At 40.9% G+C, this 21119-nt stretch overlaps 1 protein-coding gene across 5 annotated transcripts in view; it reads left to right on the plus strand.

Moving 5' to 3' along the window:
- Positions 1-2: 2 nt before the first annotated feature.
- fsip1 (fibrous sheath interacting protein 1) overlaps positions 3-21119 on the plus strand; it is a 32828-nt gene continuing 11711 nt past the window's right edge. Inside the window, exons 1-9 of one of the 5 annotated variants that reach the window (XR_190926.3) lie at positions 5-325; positions 407-464; positions 541-710; positions 956-1037; positions 1128-1217; positions 1821-1960; positions 2197-2316; positions 6461-6622; positions 18536-18631. Coding sequence is in view for 4 of the 5 variants with exons in the window: in XM_004540757.3 (XP_004540814.2) it covers positions 164-325; positions 407-464; positions 541-710; positions 956-1037; positions 1128-1217; positions 1821-1960; positions 2197-2316; positions 6461-6622 (984 nt within the window). In the remaining variant the exon portion in view is untranslated. Of the gene's footprint in view, positions 326-406; positions 465-540; positions 711-955; positions 1038-1127; positions 1218-1820; positions 1961-2196; positions 2317-6460; positions 6623-18535; positions 18632-21119 lie in introns of all 5 variants that reach the window. The other 4 variants (XM_004540757.3, XM_004540756.3, XM_004540755.3 and 1 more) reach the window with 4 other exon arrangements.

Raw genomic sequence — 21119 nt, forward strand, 5'->3', positions numbered from 1 at the left:
CAGTAGCCATAGTAACAAATGTCCATAGCTACCCCATCAGAGGTGATTGCGTCCTTAGTTACCAAACATTTAGCGGAAAAGTCTTTGACTGTAGTTAGTTATTTAATGGTTACAAATACATCCTTGTAACTTTAGCATTGAAGCGCTGCTAAAAACACACATTATGGAAATCACCAGAGGCACTTTAGATGACATTTCCCGACCTGCGTCGAGCGAGCAAAAAGCTAGCCGCGTGTCCAGCGTATCATTACCTCAAAGTGACAGAATTTGTCCTACAGCTCCATTTTCCCTTGTTGTTTTGCCCAGCGATGCTCCTGATGCTCAGGTAATTAACTAAACACGACATATTAGCATTGTATATGTCATTGGTGTGCATCTCGTAACTTTAGACTACAATTTCCTGTAGATTCCGAACAGCTCTGAAGAGTCTACAGGCCACTCATCAGTCACATGTCCTGGCAAAGGTAATAATTCCACACAGTGTGCTGTGTCGTTGACTTTTATTGACGGTCACTCACTTACAAAAATATTGGACTGCAGATCAGTCTCACGCTGATGCTTCCGAGGGACAGAATGAACATTTTAAACTGCAGAGAGCTATTGAAGAAATTAAAAGACTCGATGAGATACTGTCTGCAAAAATCTTCAAACTAAAAGAAGTCCGGCGACAAAGAAAGGAGTTTCAAGCAAAACTCTGGCAAGAGTTCAAGGTAGACACACCTTTGTATCCAATCTCCTTCCTTGATCAGTTTATTAGACTGTTTTAAAACTAAAATATTTTCATTCTTATCACCTCAAAGTCAGAAGTCGAAGTCAGCTTGATTTTTAAAAACCATATGTACAGCTCATACGCAGGAATTTGAAATTGCAATACTCCCAGTGTTAAATTAAAACAATCTAAAAGATAAAAAAAAAATCACCTATATGTGATGTTATACTGTGTGTTGATCTGCAGCAGAATAAACCTGGAGGTCACTCTGGATGTGCTCAGGAAGCTTTGAACACAAGGTTGTTTTTGGCTTTGGAAGTACCCGAAGGTAATATTCAGAACAGCAACAAGTGTGTGGGGAACATGCAGTTCATATCATCACTGAGTCACTGATGAAGACTTTCTTATCGCCCTCTAGGAACAGATGAGGACAACAACGTTATACCTGTGTTTGACACTCAGATTCCTGAACATGAGCAGAATGGAAACAACCAGCACTCGGAGCCAAGTGAGCTTGTGGAAAGACTGCAACAGAAAATACGTTCTTGTTTGTGCTTCCAAAATTGTGCACACGATGGCGCCACAGGGTCAGGGAACTTTAGCATTTGATTCTTGCATCACTTCAGCCTGCTGCAGGCATTAATGTGCTAAAGGAAATATTTCCAAGAAATGAATGTATAGCAACTGGCCCTGTGTGACTCATAAACGTTTTTCTCTTCAGGATCATCTGCCTTTTTTATGATATTGATTCCCTAAGAAATAAATCTCTTCCCAAAACAGCAGTCAATTCAATGCTAATTGCTCCATTCAAAGATTCTTAGGCAGATTAGCTGCTTGTTATCATAGAGGCCTAAGATGTAGTTAGTAGATTGTCCTCCTGCCTGCTATGCCACCTTGTAAGAATATTTTTAGTCTACTTCTTTACAAACTACTTATATTTGTATATTTTACTCTGATCACTCTGATTTGAGCAGCTGCAAACTCATCATGTCAATAGGATCACAGAACCACATTTGTAAAATAACATTATCAGATTTAACTGGTTATTAGAGTCTTGACTTACTATTTCAATATTTATCTTCATAAATGCATTGCATACTTTCCTTGACAGGTAACCAGAGGCCAGACAGCTTGATCAGATCATTTGAAGAAGATTATGAAGACACTAGGGAAGACCAATTTGAACGCAGCCACTCTGGAGATTCCAAAGGCATGAATAAACAGAAGGACTTTGTCAAGAAAAACATTGAGGTATGTCAAAGTTCAGACTGGGCCAAATGGAGTACTTGGATATATCGCATGACTTAAAGTGAGTCTCTCCACTGTTGGTTTTTCCACTGAGGAAAATATTTGGTCTCTTGTTAAAAAAAACAACAACCCCACCCCCCCCAATAATTTATACATAATAGGACACCACTAAAAAGAAAAGAAATGCCGGGCAAATAATGATTTTTAGTTTCTATCACAAATGTTGTGTTATGCAATAGCTTGTAAATGGCGGAGGAGGTGAAGTGCTTTTGACCCAGGCAGAGAAAAGGCGTCTGGCTGAGCTCCTCCGAGAAATAGATGAAGAGGAAGACGACCTTGCCAGAGGCGCAGACAGCAAGGTAGGCTGACAAGAAGCCCTAACAGGCAACATATGCTGTAGAATGAGTCTCTCTTTTTCAAGTTTCTTTGTACTTACCCTTTGTGTCTCAGAGGCCTTGTGCAATAGCACAGTCGGAGGAGATGATCTCATCAGCTGCCTCCTCTACCAACACGTTGATCCTTTCTGCTTTCTACATATAATAAAACTTATAATTTTTATAATGACCTTTTAATACAATCCCTTCATTTTTTCAATAAATAGTTTCTTTTGTGATATTATACAGTGCTGTAAAAAGGAGCTTTCACAGGACTGTATGCAGCCCTGTACATACAGTACTATAATCCATGAGTTTGGAGAATCGTCTTTACCCATATGGAAAAGAAATAGTAAAAACTTATATGATTTACTCATGAAAGTGGCCACTTTCTCATTACTTTTATATATTGTTTTAGTAAGTATCCAAAACATACAAGTTTCATTATATAATTTTCCAAGGGATCTTATATCTGTTTTCACTCTTGTATGCTTTTCATACAAGTTTCACACAAGACAGATACAAACTTTTATAAGATTTATATATATCTTTTCCATATGGGTAGCAGCAAGAATTTGAAGTATTTTTTTCTGTGTGACACTATCAGTCTGTCACATCATTGTGGAGGAATTTTGTTCCACTTTTCTTTAAACTGTTGCTTCAGTTCATTAAAGTTTCCATGCAGTTGTTTATTCTCAGCTCTTTTACAGCATTTTAGTTGGCTTGAGGTTCTGACTTTGACCGGGCCTTTGCAACACCTTGAATCTTTTTCTTTTTCAGCCATGCTGTTGTAGATTTGCTGCTGTGTTTGGGGTCATTGTCCTGTTGCATGATCCAGTTTGGGCCTAGTTTAATCTGTTGGACAGATGGCCTCATATTTGACTCTGTGGTTGACTCAATAACACCAAGGTGCCCATGTCCACAAAACAAGCCGAAATCAGCACTCCTCCACCACCATGCTTGACAGTGGGTATGAGGAGGTTTGCGCTGTTATGCTGTTTTTGGTTTGTGGCACCGTGCATTGAGGACAGACATTGCTCCAGAACTACTGGGGACTGTTCAGATGCAGTTTTGCAAACCTAAGCCGTGCTGTCGTGGGTTTTTTTTTAGCGAACAGAGGCTTTCCTCGCAACCCTGGCAAACAACTCATGCTTTTTCTCAGAGTACTGGCGCAACCTTTAATGTTTCACATGCTAACTGAGTCCTGTAGAGTCTGAGATGTAGCTTTGGGGGTGGGGTGGGTTTGCTGTAATGTCCACTATAAAGATTGTGGCACTATGATAACACACACATGAATACTACCGACCAGCAAACAGTAAAAACCTCATTTTTTATAGAGGTACTCAGATTTGGTGATGATCAGTTAAGTGAATTTGATTAGCAGCACCTGGCTGTTACTTAGCCCTTAATTCCTATGAAAGCAGTAGTGGTGTACTGAGTTTGAAACATTCTTTTTCACATAACTGTAGGTGGAAATATATTATCGTTGTTAAAATTGTTAAATAACTCAGCCACACTTTGCCTCTCAGAAGAGCATATGGGTCAGATATCCATGTTTTAAAGACTGCTTGGCAGCCGACGGGCAGAAGATTCTGACTTCTGAAAGCGCTTCACATTATGAGCCAGATGTCAAGTGCCACATGTGGTTCACACGGAATGCTCCATGTTATCCATTAGTTTTATAATTATGTTTTCAAAACTATTCCCTCTGCCGTGTTTCAGCACAATTCAGAAGCCAGGATCCCTACAGCTGCACACACTGTGCTGATAGAGCTTAAAGCTAAGAGAATGGACCTTTTGTTTTCCTTTGAGGATTTATCTGAGACCCTGCCACCTGGATTTCTCTGTGAACCCACCCACTCCATTCTAACTTCAAATGATTTTGTTTTCACTTTTAATTTGCCTTAATAACTCTTTTGGCAGCTGTGCGACCAGTTTGAAGTCCGATGAGATGAAACCCTCTGGAATGCAAGAAAAAACACCCGGCTTACCTTTAACATGCGGTTCCATTTAGTTCAACACTGACAGCTCTGCATCCATGGCACAGCTTGCCAAGGTTTTGTAATGTCTCGGTGCTCTATTCGTGATGCTTCTCTTGACTTTTAAAACAGTACTGAAATCATTTTGGTGGCAGATACCAAACTGGGGGAAGCACAGATGCTCTGAGTCTTTTCATTGGCCGCAAGAAGACTTCCTGTTATTGCAAGACATGCTATTATGAATAGCAATAACGTAGCAAGCATATTATTTATGTCACCATGACTCTGGCAGCGAAGTGTTCTTAGTTCTGAGGACTTCACCAAGTTCTTGGTAGAGTCCTTTGGGACACATCAACCCAAATCTGCTGCTTACTGTTTGCCTCACACATTGATTTGGATGTTACTGACTCCTGTTCTCACAAGCTCTACAGTTTTGTGTAACCCGATAAATCAGGAGCAGTCAGTAATCGCAGAACGCGTTTATCCCTTAGGGAAGGCCTTGTGCGAGATCCTTTCACTATATAAGATAAGATAGAACTTTATTAATCCCTCGGGTGGGTTCCTCTGGGAAATTCTATATCTGGCTATAGGAAGCACCAAAGCTCTGTCAACACGCAGATTAACTCGGTCTTTATTTATCCATTTTCAGGTCTCTGTTCACATTCCTACACAGAAACTGGTCCAAACTGGAAGCTTCAGAGAGTTCAGTTTGCCCACCTTTACTTGTCAGAGGAAAAAGACGAAAAGCTCTCCATTGTGCCTCTTTTAGGCTCCTTCCATCTTGTATCGCAAATTTGACAGAACACATTAAAATATCTGTCATGATGTGAGTTTTACTCTGGTATTTTTTATTTTGTTGGAAACATCAGTGCTGTTTGTTGGCCACGGCTGGCTGTTTGTACAAATTTTTCCTTGACTTTGATAAATACCTACAGTATCACAATGCAGCTGAAATGGTAACTACTTTCACATGCGCATTTATGCACGTGGCGGGTCAATGAGGAAATCATTAACGAAGAATACATGGGGTAATAATGTCCCGTATTCTTGCACACATCCAACACAGGAAATTTTTGAGTTTTTGAGTGCTTTAATTGTTGAAACTGGTGAGCTTTGAGTTGCTTGGATGGATTTGGGCTTTTCCATACTGCTCCCTTTAAAGGCTTTGTAGATTCCCTCCTCCAGCATTATCTCTTTTTTTTTGTGACCACAGATGAAGATTTATTTAATATCAATTAGAGGCTTCATGATCAGACAGAGCTGTGCCCACTGGTCTGGGTTCAGACCTTTAAATCTGACCTCTCTATCAAGTTATTAATGTGAGTTATATATCTGTCAGTGTTATATCTGTATATCAGTGCTGCTCAGTTTAGGGTAAAAGTAAAATTCTGGTCCAAGAGCTTGTTTTTCTTCTTTATCTGTGAATTCCTCTCTTCCATGGTGAGCAGCAGCAGGATTAAATCACTCTATGCTTGATGTTTTTATGCGATGTCTGTCAAAACCTCGCATTCTGTCATGCAATGGAACAAAATGCATGCATGTGAACCAAAAGGACATACGGACCCTGTCTGAAGTCTGGCAGCGAGATATTCTGCCATATCCAAGGAAATAATTGCAGCGACTGAAACAATAGAATGGATCGACATATGAAGCACTAATTTGTGTCATAAAAAAATTACGGGTCTCAGCTTTTACATTTTTGCGTTGTGATGTGTTCCACCTACTTAATAGACCCCAATGTTTGCTGTTTTCTTTTGCCAGTTTTCCTCCGAACCTAGTGTTCAGAGGTTACAGCTGCGTTCTTTGGAGAGTTACGATCCTCTTTGGCATGATAGTCTTATTGCGAGATCTTATCTCACCGCCGCACTGTGATGAGCTCATCATCCACACATTGTTTCCCACGTGAGCCCCACTGGGATAGACAGTTACTCTGAGGAAGATGAATTTGTCAGAGTTTGGCAATCGAGCCATCCAGACAAAAATACCAGGACCTAAAGTTGTATCGCTCTCATGTTTTTCCTTTTTTTTTGTACTTTAATATTACAAAGTTGCTAAATAACTAAGTTGGCAGATAATGTTCATCAGTCTCTCATTTAGGTTGCCACATAATAAAGCAGGCTAACACGCATTGGACCTTGTGTTTCTTTCAGGAGACCATGTGGGCCGTGTCTGTCCCCACAGTCCAGGGTTACACCCCGGAGCCCTCTGACCTGGAGCAGCTGATTGACATTGACTCCAAAATTGGCCTTCTCCTTCCTGTGGAAGAATTTCACTCTGTGCACAGCTCATACACCAACGTAACCATGTCACAGGTAAGCCAGTGTAGTAGAGTTGTAAGGGCAATTGGGTTTATACTCTATACTAGACCTCGGAGATCTCACCCCCGTTCACCAGTGGTGGGAAATATTATTGTGCAAGTGCAGAGGCTTTGTCTCATGTTTCCATCCAATTTTCCACATTTCCATGTAAGGAGCATATTACAATGCTTTTCATGCAGTATTAGCTGCTGGCAGATTTTAATGCAAAAAGTTTTCTTAGAAAGTAGTAGAAAGAAAGTAGTGTACTTTATTGGTCCCCGTGGGGAAAATCCCTCTCTGCATTTAACCCATTCACTCAGTGAAGCAGTGGGCAGCCATTGGGCGCCCGGGGAGCAGTGTGTAGGGACGGTACCTTGCTCAGGGGTACCTCAGGGTAGCTGTTCAGGGGAATCGAACCCCCGACCTTCCGATCATGGGGCCACCACTCTACCTACTGAGCTATCCCTGCCTTACAAACACTACCAGTCAAAAGTTTGGACACAGCTTCTCATTTAAAGGTTTTTCTTTATTTTTATGACTATTTACATTGTAGATTCTCAATGAAGGGATCAAAACTATGAATGCAAAAACTATGAACTATGAACTAACTCAAAGCATGTTTTATATTTTAGATTCTTCTTAATAGCCACCCTTTGCTTTGATTACTGCTTTGCACACTCTTGCTTCATATATTTGATGTCTTCAGTGAGTATCTACAATGTAGAGAGTAGTAAAAATAAAGAAAAACAATTAAATGAGAAGGTGTGTCCAGACTTTTGACTGGTAGTGTATGTTCTTCCCATGTGAGTAAGGGGGACTTGTATGTGCTAAATATGGTATTTATACAGTTAGAATCAAATGCTACCTGCTAACCTTTACCTCTTAAATGCTGTACATTTTCTAAGTTTTGACTCTGACCTGTACATCACTACAACATCAAATATTCCATTTTTACCGATATTTATAACTGTAAAAAGAATTTTCCAGGCCTCAGTCCTCTATCCTGGCCCAATCCTAGACGTGAGCTCAGTGAGTTATCTCAGGACTTTATATCACTGTGTTTTCAAAGCCAGATGGCATGTGTGTAACCTGTCGGTGGAAAATGATGTTTTTTTGAAGTCAATGTTGAGAACCCAGGGTGCCATTTTCTACTATCACTACTGGATCTAGTCTAGGAAAAACTGCAAACCTTGAATCTCGGTGCTGGAACAACATGCGAAGTACGTATGATATGATGTCCAGAATGTTTATGGCGTCGATCTAATTATTTCACTCTCACACTGTAAGTGTAGTCAATCATATGTGGAAATGGCAGTTTAACCAAGTGTAGCATTTAAAGTTGAGTTGGATGCAGTAATTATTCCACGTCGGTTCATCTATGCACAGCATCTGTCCGGATGATAAACGGATCTATAACCTGGCTGAGTAGAGTGCCAGATGCATACCATCAAAAAAGGTGAAGTCTTTGGCAAAGGTGACACACTGCCTCTTCAAACACCACTGTTTTAAATGGCTAAACTGATACTTAGGTTGAACCATATTATCATTACTCATTACTGTCACTACTCAGTAATCTGGTACTATAAGTAATACCATTCAAAATAAGACGATCCTCTCTTCAGCAAGATTCTCCCCACATGATGTGAACTGGACTTCTGGCCAGTAGTATGAAATCGTGATAATAGTAGACAGCTGGATGTGTCACTTTGTGCAGCCTACTTTCCCTCCCTTCCCACCCCTTTAATCATCTCGCCTGCTCAAAAGAGATCCTGGAAAAGTAACCCCCCCCCCATCATCCATCCATCATCTGCTCTCCATTAGTGTTGAAATGGCTAATTCAGGCATTTCTTTTCAATTGATGTAAAATGTGAATTGAACAATGACACTCAGATTATGAAAAGCAAATAACCAGTTGAGCAAATGATAAACTTCAAAATGCAGCCCACAGGTGTGAAAAATCAAGTGTTTTCTAACCTCAGCTCGCTCCCGTCTTGCTGTTGTGGCGCAGATTAAAAAACAGCCATCCGCAACAATAAATCGCACCAGTGGCTGTAAATCCTTAAGGTGCTCATAAAAGGAAATACGCCTTTGTTTTCAACTTACCTTTCTTCTTAGGCAGCAGCTCCTGAGCTTCTAACCGAAACCATTCGTGTAGCGTGGACCTGCTTGTTTGCCGACTCATTCCAGAGCCGACTGTAATGCACACGACGTTGATATATTAGTTTCAACAACACCGAAAGTGTTTTTTCCCCATTCGTATTAAGTCATGACCTAGATTTCCATGTTTTCCACTGTCTCTTCTTTTCTGGCTGTGTCAGATTGTCACGTTTTACATAGAAGAGGGAGTCATTCTCTCTCGAGCGTGCACTCCCTAATAAAGAATCCGAAGTCTTAAATCTGCGTGTTCCGAACTCTGCGGTGTTCTTTCCCAGTGAGTTGCGATTGATAATCCCTCTTTCATTCCTAGCCACCTTAATAGTAAATTCTCCCTGGCGACACAGCCTCTCTGTTGAGGCTATGAGGGCTGATGGAGTCTGGGAGGCCCGACACCAGCTGGGATGCTGCCACAGAGGAGAGTTGCTCCCCATTAGAATGTAATTTCAGACCTGGTGGAGGTAGAGGAGTGCCAACGTTGCTTTCCTCTTTCATTAGGCATTTCCTTTTCATATTAACACATCCAGCAATCTTTACTGCATACTGTATAAAGCCTACTGCGAGAGTAAACTACCTCATATATCGCAAATTATCTACTTGTACAATATTTGCACACGAGATTTTAATATCAATGCTTTGAGATTTGATATCACCGAACCTTTTCTGTGTCAGTCATTAGACTGTAATGACTGAATGGTACGCTATTAAGATATCCAAGCACATGTCCATGTATCGGTCCATAAAGCATAGGAAGATTGTTTTTTCAATGCACTGCATTCATCATTGCATTGCTACATGGTGAGTCATGGTGAGGCTTTAGTGGAAAAAGCAGTGTTTTCTTTGCCTCTGGTCATTTATGATGATAGGAAAAAGTTCAGGTAGCTACAAACCACTGAAGACCTGGAGTGAAAGGAAATAAAACACAACTTTAATCACTGTTTCCCTTGGACACTGTCAGTTTTGGGCTTATGACAGCACCGATCCCTTTGCATTCTTCACTCTGCTCCCCTTTTCTCAGGCTTCAGATGAAATAGCCTCGCTGTCATTAAAAACATCTGTTGGGTTGCAGAATTAATGTACAATACACCCTCCTACTGTATCACTGTGTGGTAATGCCTGCACCACCCACAGCTCGAAGCCAGCAGAGACGATTCTGTCATGAGAAGTAGCTGCTATTGGGTGTTCGGTGACATGGGTGTGTATGAGTTCTTTACATCAGAATTACATATGTCATCCTTTCAAATCTGGCTTTTTTTTTGAATGTCTGGTTGCAATAAAAATTAACATTTTATGCTGTCATGGTTTTCAGTCTTGGTTTTCAATCAGTGTCACAGTTTATGTGCTCTGAAAGCCCCAAAAGCTTCTTCTGTATTTGAAGTGCAAGTCCAGCTGTGTTTTTGTTGTGCACCGGTCAGCTATATTTTGATGTAAGAGCATGAGGTCACTTAGTCACACTGTGTGGTTGCTGATGAGTGCCCATAATTCTAACTGCAACAAATGTTAAGTGGGAGACCAGAGTGCTGGGCAGAAAACGCCCTTTTGACTAACAGTTTGCAAACGTATCTTATTCAGTTCATTCATATAATTAAAGCTGTGGTAAAGATTCGTTTATATATATATATATAAATATATATACTGCTCAAAAATAGATAGAGAAACACTTTTCAGAGTATAGACTCACGTTTGTTCAACTTCTGAGATATTGATGTGGTCAGTTAATAAACAAGGCATTGTTGTTAATTAGTTTAAGCTGCTTTTGTGTTAATGAAACCCCCCAAAACAGGGATTGTTTTACAGACCACTGAATTTTTTTACTTCCTCATCTTTTCTGATTGTTTTTTCACTAGTTGTGTTTTGGGCTAGGGTCAGTGTCACTACTGGTAGCATGAGGTGATGTCTGGATCCTACAGAGGTTACACAGGTAGCTTAGCTCCTGCAGAATGTCACATCAGTATGTGCCATTGGCAGAAGGTTTGCTGTGTCTTCCAGCGCCGTCTCAAGAGCATGGACGAGATTAAAGACAGTCACTTTAGGAGAGCTGGACAGGGCTGTAGAAGGTCTTTAATCCATCAGGAGGACCGGTATCTGATCCTTTGTGCAAGGAGGAAAAGGATGAGTACTGCCAGTACTGAGTACTGCTTCTAATGGGGCCCGTGCTCGCTGATCAGTACTGTAAAGCCTGATTGGAATATGAAGTAGAATACCACGTTTGGGATTTTTATAGATGAGAGCAGGTTCACCCTGACCACATGTGACAGATGTGAAAGAGTCTGGAAAAGTCATGGAGAACATTACGCTGCCTGTAACATCGTTTAGTACGGCCGATTTGGTGGTGAGTTAGTGATCGTCTGGGATATCCATGCAGGGATGCACAGATCTCTACAGGCTAGGCAACGGCACCCGGAATTATTCTTTTTAATGTTTTTTTTTCAGCTCTTCGCTCACCCCACAGGGTGCTGAGGATGTGTGTGGATTTTTCCCCCTGTTTTAATGCCAGACTGCCATTAAAACAGGATGAAATCCTTTAACTGCCATCTCCAGCACTCCCACCTGTCTTTTTGTTAGTGTCTATAAATTATATACCATAGCAGGTCTCAGTGCCATGTTGGAAACCTTTCCTTTTGCTCCTGCTGCTATTCTTCTGTCACAAATGGCCTGGTAAATGGCCTGTATTTATATAGCGCTTTACTAGTCCCTAAGGACCCCAAAGCGCTTTACATATCCAGTCATCCACCCATTCACACACACATTCACACACTGGTGATGGCAGCTACATTGTAGCCACAGCCACCCTGGGGCGCACTGACAGAGGCGAGGCTGCCCACCACCAGTAGGCAACGGGTGAAGTGTCTTGCCCAAGGACATAACGACCGAGACTGTCCAAGCAGGGTCTCAAACCGGCAACCTTCCGATTACAAGGCAAACTCCCAACTCTTGAGCCACAATCACCCCTGAGACTCCACCTGCACGCACTCTCTTCTTCACCTCTCTTTTGCACCCTCTGTTGCTTTGAATGGTTGATCCCAGATATTTAATCTCATCCACCTTCACTACCTTTACTGCTTGAATCTTCGCTGGTGCACCCCTCATTCACACGCATATCATTCCTCTTCTCTCCAGAGCATACCTTCACCTCCCCAGGCTCTCTTCCTACCTGCTCCCTACCCTAGCAATTTCATATGTAAATAATGAAAATGGGGAGCGTCTTTTCATAGCTAAATAGAGTGGAAATCAATAATAAAAATAAACATACTTTCACACTGCTTTTTAAATCCAAAAAAAGAAGACATATGCACATTTCCGCCTATCTGTCGACTCATAGTTTGAATCTTCACAGAGATTTAAGCATCATGTAGTACACTTTTAAAACAAAAACATAACTATTAGGTGAAAAATATTGTGTAAAATAATAATAAAAAATATGTTTCTTGTTAATAGTGATGACAGTTGGAAAACAAAAAGGACGATGTATCCTCAGAAGTCAGGAAGAAACGGTCCTCCCTGGAATACGATGTCATGTCCCCGCTGAAATATGGAAGATATGCTAACTCGCAACAGAAAACAATGTGACAGTGTTTCCTTTTTAATCATTAACAGCAGTTGAACTTTGGTATTCATCACACTGGTAACCTTTCTTTCCTTTTTTTTGAATAGGTTTATGAAACATCTAATACGAGTTTTGGCTGGACAGCTGGTCAGAGCTGAGGTGTCAGTGTTGTCGTGTGGCACGCCGGGTGTTTTTCACAAGGTTAACTTGGCTAAAAAGCACAGACTCCACACCCTTCCCCACCCTATAATTCCCGCGAGACCCAGTTTATTGTCTTCTTATAAACGCCTCTCCCGCTGGTGTTCTCCACACCAGCAGTTGTGTTAAGTGGTGTAGAGAGGTTTTTCCTTGTCATGGTTCAGATCTGACTGTTCCACTCATTATGGCCCTCGATGGTGGGTAACTTAGTCGCACAGACATCTGTTAACAATTAGCAAAGCTTTAAATATCTGCTGATCTCCTGTCTTTATGATCCAAATCACAACCTGCTATCCTTTGCATTTTAATACGCGGGGTAGAGCTAACCGTATTTTACGGAATAATTCCACATTTTGGAAAAAATATACTTAAATTGATATCATAAACTTCACAGGGTTGTATTGCCTTGTCAATTCTCACAGTCTTTCATTTTTATTATTGATATAAAGAAAGTCCACTCAATGTGTAATGTTAGCAGCTGAACTATAGGCCAGATATTGCCTGACAGTGCACAGCATTGATGGACAAGAAGTGCAAAAAGATGCTTGGATGCGTTTCTTCTCCAGATGCTTCTGATAAATATTGAAAGTGGCCTGCTTCTTAAGCTCTGTGTTCACATCGATCTCAACTGTGTCATTATTTGGAAGAGAGTTAAACTACCTTTTGTTAGCAAAGTGGGGCTGAGTGGAGACACTTTTATGAGCAGTGTCTCTTAATAGTAGAATCAGACTGTGAAGCATTTTCAATGGTTTAAAGGGATTGTGAATGCAAATGTTTCTTTAGTGACCTGAGGCAGTGAAATTTTCACACAGGTTATTGTTCTCTGATTATTCTCTGGATAATGCTGAGTTGTTGTGAACACACAGGTGGCGTGTGTGTGTGTTTTCTTTAAACCCGTTTCACATTTAACATCCTTTTTGGACTGCCAGGAGGTTATGATCTATGCAGCAGTGATTGCTACGGACCACCCTCAATACTAAAAGAGAAAGCAACTATAAAATCCAGATGACCCACAAGTGAATCTTCTAATACTTTAGGAATGCTCACCAATCACCGAGTTATCTACAGGGATCCAAAGTACTGATGGGAAAACATGACCTCAGGAGGGGAAAAATGACAGCTTGGATACAAACAAATTTTGTATCTGGGACATTTTTAAGATTGTGATATACAAACCCTGACACTGTTTCTTAGGGTGCAGATTTGTGGCATAACTTTACAGAGGAGGGAGGAGTGGTTTCAAGAGGTAAAAATACGCCTCTGTGCGTGGCGAGTGGTGCAAAAACATGCACATTTGTTTGCTTCCCTGAGTGTCAGCTCCTAATGGGTATTATATACAGGCTGTGTATACCATACAGCTGTGTTGCAGAATCTCTGATTGAGAAATTGACACATGACTGCAGGTCATAGCTGGGTAAGAACGAGAAAGAAACAGGGAAAAGTGAAAACGCTCTTCTATAGCTACTGAACAGCTTGCTCCTGAGCTCTCACAGGGAGTGCTCGTGGCAAGGCATGCGGACAGGCCTTGGCAGGTAGCCTGGGTCCACGTGGCACAGCTTGAGCTCCTTCTATGCTTCAGATTTTAAAAAAAAAAGATTCAGTGTGAGTGAAAACAGAGAAACGCAGAGGAAAGAGAAGTGTGCTGTCCTTAACAACACCAGACATCTTTGCGTGAGTCAGCACGGCTGGCCTTCTTTTATCATCACAGCACGGCCCCTGTGCAGTGCATAGCCACAGGGCATTAACAAGTCAAACACAAGGGGGAGAATATTTTCCAATCAACAGGAATCAGTTTCTACAGCGTTACCAGGAGTCAAACTGAGCGGTCAGTAATCAACCTTCCAACAGAATCCCAAGTCATAGTGGAAAATATATTGGAGTTTTGTATGGGGCTTCTGTCAAACTGTGTTTTATTATAATGAAAAGTGTTTCTTGGATTTGGATGCGAATAACATTCTTTCAGAGTACTGAAGTCAACCACTAAGCACAGTCTGAAAAAAGCCCCGCAGCATATTGTAGATTTGAAACAAATAACTCAAGTTTTAAGGCTGGAAAGGACACCGATTATTGCAGGGCTATTGCAATTAACTGCAATCGATTGTTTAATAAACTGGTAGCTCAAAGTATAACAAAAGCAGGCTGTTTCCATTATATATGCAGCCTGTTTTCTTTAATGACCGAGTGACTTAATGTGACCAACAGGCACTTTTAATATAACAAAGACCCAGAGAATCAAGCCCAGTGAACCACTGCATGCTTGAACAAACTGCTGTTAGAAACGCTGGCCTGTGTTCACATCACATAATTGTTTTCCAAAGAAAAAACGTATTTTTCTTCTGTTTGCGTAACTCTTTGCAGTATATGTAGAAAAATATCCAGAAGTCGTCATTTTCCTGTGAACTTTGCTCGAGAGACCACACATCGTACCAATTAGTTTATTTGGCATGTGTGGTAGCTTTTATGATTTTACTTTTGACACTTCCTTGGATTTCCTGCCTCGGAGCATGTGTCACTGTTTAGCTTGTCTTGAAAGTGTGAACAAGGTCATCAAGCTGTCGCATTGGTTTTGGTCAGGCTTAAGACTCTCCTCCTTAATATCTATAACGTACTACGAAGGAAGCTGAAGTAACCGCTGGGCTGGTATGTGCTATTACTACGTAATAACATATGCTCGTCACTGTAGGCTGCAGCAGAGCACTGATGCGTGATGACGACCGAAATATTTGTTTTGTTTTCATGAGATGCATCTGAGAATGAGACCGGTCTGCCAATCTTACTGGCTCCCTTTGCTATTAAAGCTAATATGATTGACGTTATTTAATAAAATGCTGCTTTAATGGGAACATCAGTATGTAGCACATTCAGTATTTCTGAGTGTTGGGCATCCAAGATTTTTTTTGAATTAATTTGAAGCGAAGCTTTTGGCACAAAAAGCCCCCCGCTATTTTTCTTGTTTTGTCACTTTGGACAACATCCATCAAACGCTGCAGCTGGTTCACACTCAAACACCGTGACAACGTCTGGATGGAATGTAATGCTTCTAATAGAGATCATAAAGCTGATCACGGGATATTAAAAATCAATTAGTGAACGTGAAAAGCACGCCTGGTTTGAGTTATCTGAAAGTCATACAAGCAGCATAACCGTAATAACCGTGGTTACGCTTCTTATTTTATACTCTGGCAAGAAAAAAAGTATGTGAACTGTTAGGTAAAACAAGGGCAGCTTCTCAGTCGACACGATATCATGCATGAATGACTGTTTTTCTTTTCTTTTTAATAACATTTATTTTGAATTCAAGATGTTTCAGTTTGTGACACCAGAGCAAAGTTCGAAGCAGTCAATTCACATTTCAGCGATTGGCAGACCTACTTTTCTGTATAAAGCTAATTATGTTTGACATGTTTTTCATGCTCAAACGAGACATATCCAGGTTTTTGAGGCCTCCCAGCAATTCTGTGACCCAGATAGGTGATGTGATTATTGGAGATCTAGTACATCCTGTCAAGTAGTTACTCCAAAGTTTCCAGTTTCAAGTTTCTGGGTGTGCACATAGACACAGACCTCCAATGGAGCTCTAACACCTCTGCGGTCTTAAAGAAGGCCCAACAGCGTCTCCACTTTCTGAGAATCCTCAGAAAAATGGACCTGAAGAAGGAGCTGCTGACCGTCTTCTACCGCTGCTCCATTGAAAGTGTGCTGACATATTGCATCGGTGTGTGGTTCTCCAGCTGCACCACAGCACACAGAAAGGCACTCCAGAGGGTCATCAACACGGCCCAAAAAATCATTGGACATCCTCTTCCCTCCCTGAAGGACCTGTACAGCACTCGCTGTCTCAAGAGGGCACGCAGCATCCTCCGGGACTGCACACACCCAGGACACCGGGTGTTTAAGCTGCTGCCGTCTGGCAGGAGGTTCAGGCTGCTGAGGTCCCGAACAAATAGACTCAAGGACAGCTTTTACAACAGGGCAATAGCCCTGATCAATGTAAATAGCTGACCTGACTGGATACCTCCCTGGACTTTTTAGGGGGAGGTAACAATGTTTAAAACGATAACAATAATATTTATATTTATAACAAGGTGCAATAATAATTAATGTGCAATAATAACAGTGTGCAATACACATACACTTATTCTTCTTTTTTATACTAAGTTAATATACTGTGTTGTGTTGTTTGTTACGTTGTGATGTGTCATATCGTGTCGTGTTGTGTTATATGTAGTGCCGACGTAGGACAGTTTTTCCAATTTCATTGTACTACTGTACTATGTATGACTGTGCAATGACAATAAAGAGTTATCTCTCTCTCTATCTCTCAAAAAGGACAATTACCACATTTCTTTGTGTTGTTCAGATAAACACTACCTCACTCGCTCTTCCCTGTTCTTTTTGGAAGTCACTCTCAGTCACATACTGAGTTAAAGCTATCAAGCATTTAAGAAGAAGACGCACAAATGCGGCACAAAACAGTAGAGCAATAGCTGGAGTATGCTAAGGTCAATGCACAAATCCTTCATTCTTTTCCAAGAGGTGATTACTACCGTTTAACTGGCACAAGAGCAAATGGTAATTTACTGTTAATGCTTGCCAATGTCCTGCAAAATGAACTAAACTTGTTGTGCTCATTTATCATAAGTGCCTAATCTATTATATTTTTAGAAACATTGCTGGAAAAGTAAGGCAATTAATAGACTGTAATCCACTGACTCTTTGATGGAACACACATGAACCACATGTCAGCTTATTGCACACATTTTTCACATGTTCCTCATCAAAGCAACAATATACAGAGGTCAGTAAAGGTACTGTAAGGAATTTTTTGAGGTTGTTTAATAGAAAAAAGGTATCAAATACTCAGAAATATCCATTCATTAGTGTGTGATTACATTTTCCAACTAAGAGCGGACGAGATGGTCATTGCCTCTGCGCCTAATCGTGTTTTATGTATGTGGTTACATATATTGTACGCTTTGTAATCAAAATCACAAATGGCTCTTTTAAAATATATCTGTCCATTTAACATTTGTACACGTAAGATATTGTCATCTCTTTCTCATTATGTCTTTCTCCTCCACCAGTGCTCTACTCCCTCGTTTCCATCTCATCCTCGTCCTCCTCACATTCAGCGTCATCTTCTGAACTGAAATCAGGGCTGTGACACACAGAGTCGGGGATAAACATGCTTATTTATTCCTGATATTGTTGCAGTTAATTATTGTCAGCTGTTCGCCTCCAGACAGCTAAACAACAGCAGCTGGTTATAAGCTAATATCGTGCCAACTAATGTTAGGCTCAAGTATCCTAAAAATCCCACTTCCCACTTCGCACATCATATGAAAGTTTAAAGAAGTTACCTAACGCCAACTAACAGCAGGTAACAGTTGCAAAAAAGTTTAGGATATCTTCAACAACTCATCTCATTATTGCTGCCATTGGACAGAAGTGAGCTTGAATATTTACAGTCTCTTCCAGAGGAAATACAGGTGGACACCCAGCATATTGACAGCTGAGGTACACGGCTCAGTGATGGGTTGTACTCACTACAAATAAATGGTGGACAGAGTTGTTTGTCCTATAGTGGTCACTATAGTTAGGTTCATGCACTTAGGGGGAAACAGGATGGGAAAGAAAACAGAATTCAGTTGACTGCAATCTGCAACCTACTGACATCTAGTGGTGAGATTTTACACACTGGAACTTTAAAGTTTCCAGCAATATAAAAACTATTTTACTTGGCACTTCATTTTTTAGAATTACAACTGATGCTGTATGTCCAGATGGACCATGCGCGACCAACTCACGCTCATATTAATCAATATAATGAACCCTTACTGTAATTTCAGCATATGTATTATGAACAGAACATACAGTTAACACGAGGGGGAAATAAGCTACAGGTCCTAGAGCTGTTTTGATATCAAGGAACTGGAGTTTTTATTAACACTTAGTATTATTAATACTCACAGTGTGAAACAAACTACGTAAACATCCTAAATTATCTTCTATCATCTGTTTTCTGTTAGCTGTTACCATGAGAGAAGATCCTTGACCAATGGACAGATTAGAAGAGTTTAAAAGATAATCTTTTGTGTGGAGATGCCCATCCTATCTGTCAGAAGGTGAGAGGTAAAGTACACCCTAGACAGGTAACCAGCTCATCACAGGGACAACACAAGACAATGAGACACTCGTCATTCACGTCACATTCACACCTATAGCCATTTTAGATTACCAGCTGTCTTAAACATGTCTTTGGACTGCGGGAGAACAAGCAAGCTTCTCTCATAAAGGACACAGCAGATCAGGAGGTTCCACAAAACAGAACCTTTGTGCTGTGCCTTGAATACAAAGTAAGTATTTTATAGGATGTTAATTTAGTCAGAGGGTGTTGGTTAAGTTTGAAAATCTGTAGCAAGTCACTTGAACTGGCCAGTAATGGCTTATTTTATTGTTAAACTTTCGCAGACAGTTTTGAAGTTTGCAGCCTGTATGGCAGCTGTGCCCTGCATGTTTGCAGTCCTATAGTAAAAAGTAGGACAGCTGTCGTTTCCAAATTAAATAAACTGTTTCTCCCAAAGATTTGGGCTTTTTTAGCAACATGCATTTAGTGGTGTGATGATGAGGGTAAAGCTAGACTTTAATTTTTATTTTTCCTGGTTGGAATGCTGTATCTCTCACTCTGGTGCGTGACAGGAGTCTGATCCCATCGTGGTCCTCGCTTTTGTAGTCTAGGATGACTGAGTCTGAACCGAAGGGCTCTAGTGACAACCACTTAAAAGAGACTTCAGATAGAAGCTGTCATTATTTCCTTATAAGGACACAGAGGGCACGGCTAGGTGAGGCCACACACACTTTGGAACATTCAGGAGATATTCGCTTTTGCCAAGTCTTGAGTATTAAAGTGCAGTCATATCACAAATTTCCAAAAAATCTGTGTAAATGCAATGCACAATATTAGCTGAATAGGCATGTCTGTTTGGCTTATTGACAAGGGAAGAGGCATTAATTCAGCTTTAGCGAGCACCCCCTCCTACCCCGGCTTAAACTAAGATTACATCCCACCATAAATGTGTCATAACAGATTTAGTAGCTCAGTGTTTAAGTTCATAATTTCTTCTGGGCCTCCCTGTCTTCACCAACCTACTATTTCGGTGTATGCGAGTCCCTATTGAGATGTCAACAATTTTATGAAATGTCCATCAATTTCAACGTTATTAGATCATACACACGCCCGCCTGCCATCCGGACTAACCGAGAGATTTTAACCACACGGCGCTGGACGAACACTGCAAAACAGTCGTGCGGTTGGCAACGTCCACACAGACCCAACAATTTTTGTTTTAAACCTAGCTGCATGCTTTTATGGAGAAGCTGTTTATTTTTAGAGGTTAAAACGCGACTCTAGCGGAGGTCACGTACCGGACAGTGTCTACAGCATTTTTCATGTTTGCATTATTACTTATGAAGGCGTAAGATAAGATAAGATAAGATAAGATAAGATAAGATAAGATAAGATAAGATAAGATAGAACTTTATTAATCCCTGGGGTGGGTTCCTCTGGGAAATTCGACTTCCAAAAAGCACAGCAACGACCGAAGTTACAGTTACAGAATTGTTATATACACACACACACACACACACACACACACACACACACACACACACACACACACACACACACACACACACACACACACACACATATATAAATACAGAGACAAATATAAATAAAATATACGAAGGGGATAAATAGAATAAATAGGAATAAAAAATAAAAATACAAGTGAATTGCACATTTCAAGTATTGAGTCTATTGCACCGTTGACTATTTACAAAAGTATTGCACAAGGTATTGCACAGTGAGGTGAAGAGGCACTACAGCTTAGTTGTTCCCCTCCTTTGTCCCCCTGTCTCCCCTCCCTCTCCCCTCCAGAGAGGAGTTAAACAGTCTGATGGCGTGTGGGACAAAGGAGTTTTTAAGTCTGTTAGTTCTTGTCTTGGGGAGAAGCAACCTGTCACTGAACAGACTCTTCTGGTTGTTAATGGCCGTGTGCAGAGGATGCCCAGCATTGTTCATAATGTCCAGCAGTTTCTTTAATGTCCTTTTCTCTGCCACTGTCACCAGAGTGTCCAGCTTCATGCCGACCACAGAGCTAGCCTTCCTGATCAGTTTCTCCAGCGGGCAGGGTCTCTTTTCTTTTTCTTTTTTTAAGTGCCAACTGTTTTTCAAATACTGATGCTGATGTAGGATGACAGACTTATGATTTACAAAGAATCTGACATATATTCAGTGGCTTTAAAGAGGCTCTCTTTCGGTCTCTGTGCACGATACAAAGAGAATGGCGCACGCTTTGGTCGGGAAAGACAGACCTCCCACTTATCAGCTATCTGTTGATAATCCTCCAAGCGTGACTCCTATTTCCTCCTGACCCATTTTCAGGGTTTGTTTTGGATGAGAGTGGGGTTCATGTGTCAGTGCACGTGGATGCCACAAACGGGTGATTTATGTTTGACCCCTGTTTGGACTTTTTCAGGTCTTTGTAATGAGTTCCGGGTTTTACTCCTCGTCTGTAGGAGTATGGAAAGCTTTCACAGGAATTAATTGTG

Source organism: Maylandia zebra, linkage group LG19 (assembly GCF_041146795.1).
Source record: "Maylandia zebra isolate NMK-2024a linkage group LG19, Mzebra_GT3a, whole genome shotgun sequence".
In the NCBI taxonomy this organism is placed as follows: domain Eukaryota; kingdom Metazoa; phylum Chordata; class Actinopteri; order Cichliformes; family Cichlidae; genus Maylandia; species Maylandia zebra.